Source organism: Coccinella septempunctata, chromosome 1 (assembly GCF_907165205.1).
Source record: "Coccinella septempunctata chromosome 1, icCocSept1.1, whole genome shotgun sequence".
NCBI lineage: Eukaryota > Metazoa > Arthropoda > Insecta > Coleoptera > Coccinellidae > Coccinella > Coccinella septempunctata.
Window position 1 is genome coordinate 10,086,035 of NC_058189.1, and position 5,276 is coordinate 10,091,310.

General features: G+C 34.9%; 1 protein-coding gene across 1 annotated transcript; it reads right to left on the bottom strand.

The window, feature by feature from the left end:
- Positions 1 to 4,056: 4,056 nt before the first annotated feature.
- LOC123319508 lies at positions 4,057 to 5,001 on the bottom strand. The gene is made up of 2 exons (XM_044906532.1): positions 4,892 to 5,001; positions 4,057 to 4,861 (listed from the first exon to the last, which is right to left on the bottom strand). The coding sequence occupies exon 2, from the start codon at positions 4,848 to 4,850 to the stop codon at positions 4,155 to 4,157; it is 696 nt and encodes a 231-aa protein (XP_044762467.1). The 5' UTR covers positions 4,851 to 4,861; positions 4,892 to 5,001; the 3' UTR covers positions 4,057 to 4,154.
- Between the last annotated feature and the right edge of the window lie 275 nt (positions 5,002 to 5,276).

Consider the following 5,276-nt stretch of genomic DNA (forward strand, 5'->3'; position numbering starts at 1 on the left):
ACTGTGTATTTTTGGAATCGAATTGATCGATTGGTGTAATTTTTGTGATAAACAGGACACTAGTCGTTTATTTCTGAGGAAAAAGTGTTTCATTGCAGTGTAATGTGAATAATTGTCATTCATAATGAATCAAAAAATTTTAAACGAACAAAGGATAATTATTGAATTGTTTTGTGTTAATTGGTTATAAAAATTAACAGTCGTTTCTGATTCGAACACGAATATTGTTGTTTCACGCATTTATGTAACTACGTGACGCACCGATATTATTCATTTCACCTGTTCGGTGTGCAAATGAATCAGTATTAAGTTAACCGCGCGTGTGTTCGGTACTGTGTAGTTTTGGAATCGAATTAATTGATAAGTGATATTTTTTGTGATAAATAGAACACTGATCGTTTATTCCTGCGGAAAAAGTGTTTCATTACAGTTTTATGTGAATAATTGTCAATCATTATGAATCGAAAAAATTGTAAACGAACAAAGGATAATTATTGAATTGTTTAGTGTTAATTTGTTATAAAAATTAACAGTCGTTTCTAATTCGAACATGAATATTGTTGATTCACGAATTTATGTAACTACGTGACGCACCGATATTATTCATTTCAACCGTACGGTGTGCGAATAAATCAGTATTAAGTTAACCGCGCGTGTATTCGGTACTGTGTAGTTTTGGAATCGAATTAATCGATAAGTGATAATTTTTTGTATTAAACAGGACACTAATCGTTTATTTCTGCGGTAAAAGTGTTTCATTGCAGTGTTATGTGAATAATTGTCATTTATTATGAATCGAAAAAATTGCAAACGAACAAAGGATAATTATTGAATTGTTTAGTGTTAATTCGTTATAAAAATTAACAGTCGTTTCTAATTCGAACATGAATATTGTTGATTCACGAATTTATGTAACTACGTGACGCACCGATATTATTCATTTCAACCGTACGGTGTGCGAATAAATCAGTATTAAGTTAACCGCGCGTGTATTCGGTACTGTGTAGTTTTGGAATCGAATTAATCGATAAGTGATAATTTTTTGTATTAAACAGGACACTAATCGTTTATTTCTGCGGTAAAAGTGTTTCATTGCAGTGTTATGTGAATAATTGTCATTTATTATGAATCGAAAAAATTGCAAACGAACAAAGGATAATTATTGAATTGTTTAGTGTTAATTCGTTATAAAAATTAACAGTCGTTTCTAATTCGAACATGAATATTGTTGATTCACGAATTTATGTAACTACGTGACGCACCGATATTATTCATTTCAACCGTACGGTGTGCGAATAAATCAGTATTAAGTTAACCGCGCGTGTATTCGGTACTGTGTAGTTTTGGAATCGAATTAATCGATAAGTGATAATTTTTTGTATTAAACAGGACACTAATCGTTTATTTCTGCGGTAAAAGTGTTTCATTGCAGTGTTATGTGAATAATTGTCATTTATTATGAATCGAAAAAATTGCAAACGAACAAAGGATAATTATTGAATTGTTTAGTGTTAATTTGTTATAAAAATTAACAGTCGTTTCTAATTCGAACATGAATATTGTTGATTCACGAATTTATGTAACTACGTGACGCACCGATATTATTCATTTCAACCGTACGGTGTGCGAATAAATCAGTATTAAGTTAACCGCGCGTGTATTCGGTACTGTGTAGTTTTGGAATCGAATTAATCGATAAGTGATAATTTTTTGTGGTAAACAGTACACTAATCGTTTATTACTGCGGAAAAAGTGTTTCATTACAGTGTTATGTGAATAATTTTTATTCATTAAAAATCAAAAATATTTTAAACGAACAAAGGATAATTATTGGATTGTTTAGTGTCAATTCGGTTTAAAAATTATAATTGTTAATTTGAGATTATAAACTTCTGTTTCAGTGTAGTGATGATTATTCTTCGAATCATAAACTGTGAGTACGTTATAAATTCTTATCGAAATTGCACGACATATGCAGCGAAAGTGTCTTTTTTTCCATCGAAATGAGTCAGAAATTATGGAAATACGACATAACCAAATAAAGAACAATCTGCATTGATCTTTTCTCTTGTATTTATACAGAATGAGCTGAGTGAATTGTGCAGGTATAGCACTACAATGGAACCATTTTCCAGCAATAATAAATGATTAGTGTATTGTGAGTTTTTTCAAACCTTCTGATGCCTGCCGATGAAATGAAAATAACGTCTTGATACCTTTCAACTTTCATTATCTCCATGTTTTTTCCTCGAGGTTTCTGTATCTCGCAATCTTTTCGACGTGTCGTATCTAGTAGATGGTGTTATTTGGAATCGCCACGTCGATTAATTGTGCTCTGTTATCATCTTTATTTAGTAACGTGTTAGTTAGGTGTTATTTTCTGATATGTGACAACCTTGCGATCCCAGTTCTGATGATCATTTTCCAATACAAAATCTGGATGGAAGCTGTAGTGAGGAGGAACCTTTTCTGACCTTAGAAGTTGGTATTTTATTGTCTAATCTTGTTCAAAAATCTTGGCAACATTATCTTGCTGGCATCTTCACGCTACTTATGCAGAAATAGGTATATGGAAAAAAGTTGTGATAAGCTTTCATTTTAGATCATAATATGAATATTTTTCAATTTTTGAATCTCAAAATCTCAATTAAATTTCGAATACCGTATGAAATTTCTAGTAAAATTGTCAACTGACATGCATACAGGGGCGTTATGAAATTAAGAAAATTTCAATTTCCCATATGTTCAGTTCGAATCAACATGAGGTTATCACAATAAACTCCTTGACGTTACCTAGCAACCCATAGAAATGACATGGGATAATGAAATCTCTCAACATCAAACATAAACAAAATTCGAGAATTTTTGACGAATTAACTGGATCCATCAGGATGTTACACATGCCATGTTGTGGTTTCGTCGGTCTCTAATGAAAACACAAGTGTTGGTCTGATCTTTTCATCGAAATTAAAGAACATCATACAGAGATCATTGACGTATCCCTGACGGGTGAAACTGTTTGCGCTGGTTCATTACCATTAAGAGATTAGGAATTTTTCAATAGAAGACATAAACTGATCGGGTTAATTCAATTTATTTTTCAGAGAAATGTTCCCGGTGAACAATGGGAGAAGGTCATTTCATTGACAGCACAAAGTTCAAGTAGTAGATACGATTTTTTCATGGTTATTGCTCAAAGTAAGGCCCTTTAATTCTCACTCTGACAGGCTGAAATAAAACAAACATTGAAAAAAAACTAAGAAAATTTGTTGCACTGAATTTCCCTAGTCATAATAATTTTCAAGGTACAACAGTGAGGTAATTTCGATATTTCAAACCTTTCGAACTGTAATTCTGACAAAAATTATAAAACACCAATACACTGCTCAAAAATTATAAAACACCAATACACTGCTCAAAAATTGAGATGAATATTCGAGAAAAAACCAACTTTTTGCATTTGAATCGAATTTTCAGTATTTCTGTACATACAGGTAGTCTAGGTTTCGTTAAATGTTCCTGTGGCAAGATTGGGGCCAACATAATATATCGAACAATTCACGGCATCAACAATTCTTCTCGGTGGTGGCTCAGTATGCATTTGTGATTTTAATATTTCCATTAATACAACTATGAAAGGGGTAAGGTATCTTGATTCGATAGAATATTCTATTATTGTTGCCTGTACGACATCCATCGCCGACAATTCGATGTTAATGGACGATAATTCTTGACCACATCAGGCCACAATTGCCAACGACTTCATAGAAATACCATGCATGAAACTAACCGAACGGATTAGCTCACTGCCCCTCCCCTCCAGAACAATATTGTATTGAGCATGTCTGGTCTGCAATGTCACAGCAATAACACCGTTTATCTGACCCACCTCAGGCATTACAACAGCTCGCTAATACTTAAACGGTTATTCAGCAAAATATTCATTGATAAACTAATTAACTATGGACACAATGCCGAACAGAGTAAGAGCACTACGATGAGTTACACTCGACATTAAGGCATAATAGATATATTATTTTATGTAATACAGTGTGTCCAGAAAGGGTAGGGGGTATTTGTAAATTCAATTAAAAACAAACCACAAGTCAGAAAAAAATATATATATATTAAATTTTACAGAAGATATTGGAAAATTAATTGGCCAAGATTATGTTGTCCAAATGTTGACCCTCGCTTTGCTGGCATTCCTCCAAACGAAATCGGAAATTAGCCACCACGCGTCTACACATCTCTCCCGAAATGGCGGCCATTTCGGTGCGGATATTGTGCTTCAGTTGCAGTAGAGTTGGTGGTTTATTTTCGTACACTTTCTGCTCAATGTATCCCCACATGAAATAATCAAGGGGTGTCAGATCGGGGCTTCTCGGAGGCCAGTTGATGGTTCCTCGACGAGAGATCACTTTTTCTGGGAAAAGTTGATTGACAACCGCAAGCGATTGGTTTGAAGTGTGGCAAGTCGCCCCATCTGGTTGAAACCATGTCTCCGCATTAAAATCTTTTTTCAAAATAGTGTACAACGACGATTTTTTAATGCTAAGGCCTTGGCCTCGTTTGCGAACTGATTGAGACGGATTTTGTCGCACTGAAACTCTCACTTCTTCAATCGCTTGTTGGGTTCGAACAGAGCGTGGGCGACCTGGATGGTGAATTTTCACACTCGAACCGGTATTCTCAAACATTCGAATCAATTTTCTGATGGTATCGTCCTTCGGTGCATTCCGTACATGAAATTCTGCACGATATAAACGTTGAGCTGACACTATCGAATCACCATTGCGATAATAAGCGCGTATGCAAAACGCACGATGGTTTCCCGGGTACTCTTCCATGGTTACTGAATCTCCAAACATTCTACTCTGTAATCTGTGATCTCCAAATCATGGCGGAGCACGCTATCCTATCCACCCCCCCACCAATCGAGCCGTTACCCGGACAAAGCCGATACAAATACCCCCCACCCTTTCTGGACACCCTGTACAATGGAATCCATTCAACTTAGGGTTGAATGTGCAAGTAATTTATTATGTAAATTTGTTATTACATTTCAATCATGAAAAAATGAACAAAAATGTATGTTTCCTTGTTGTTTATGAAATTTTCTGGATCTGGCTCTTTCATACCCCTGGTCTCCTAATAAAATACACACAACTTCGTCTTCATAATGGCTCCGGTCAGTACAAAAGAAAGGACTATGTTTCAATTACGAAATGACCAAATGATATCATCGCCACGGCCCTCTGAATTGACCCCTTTAG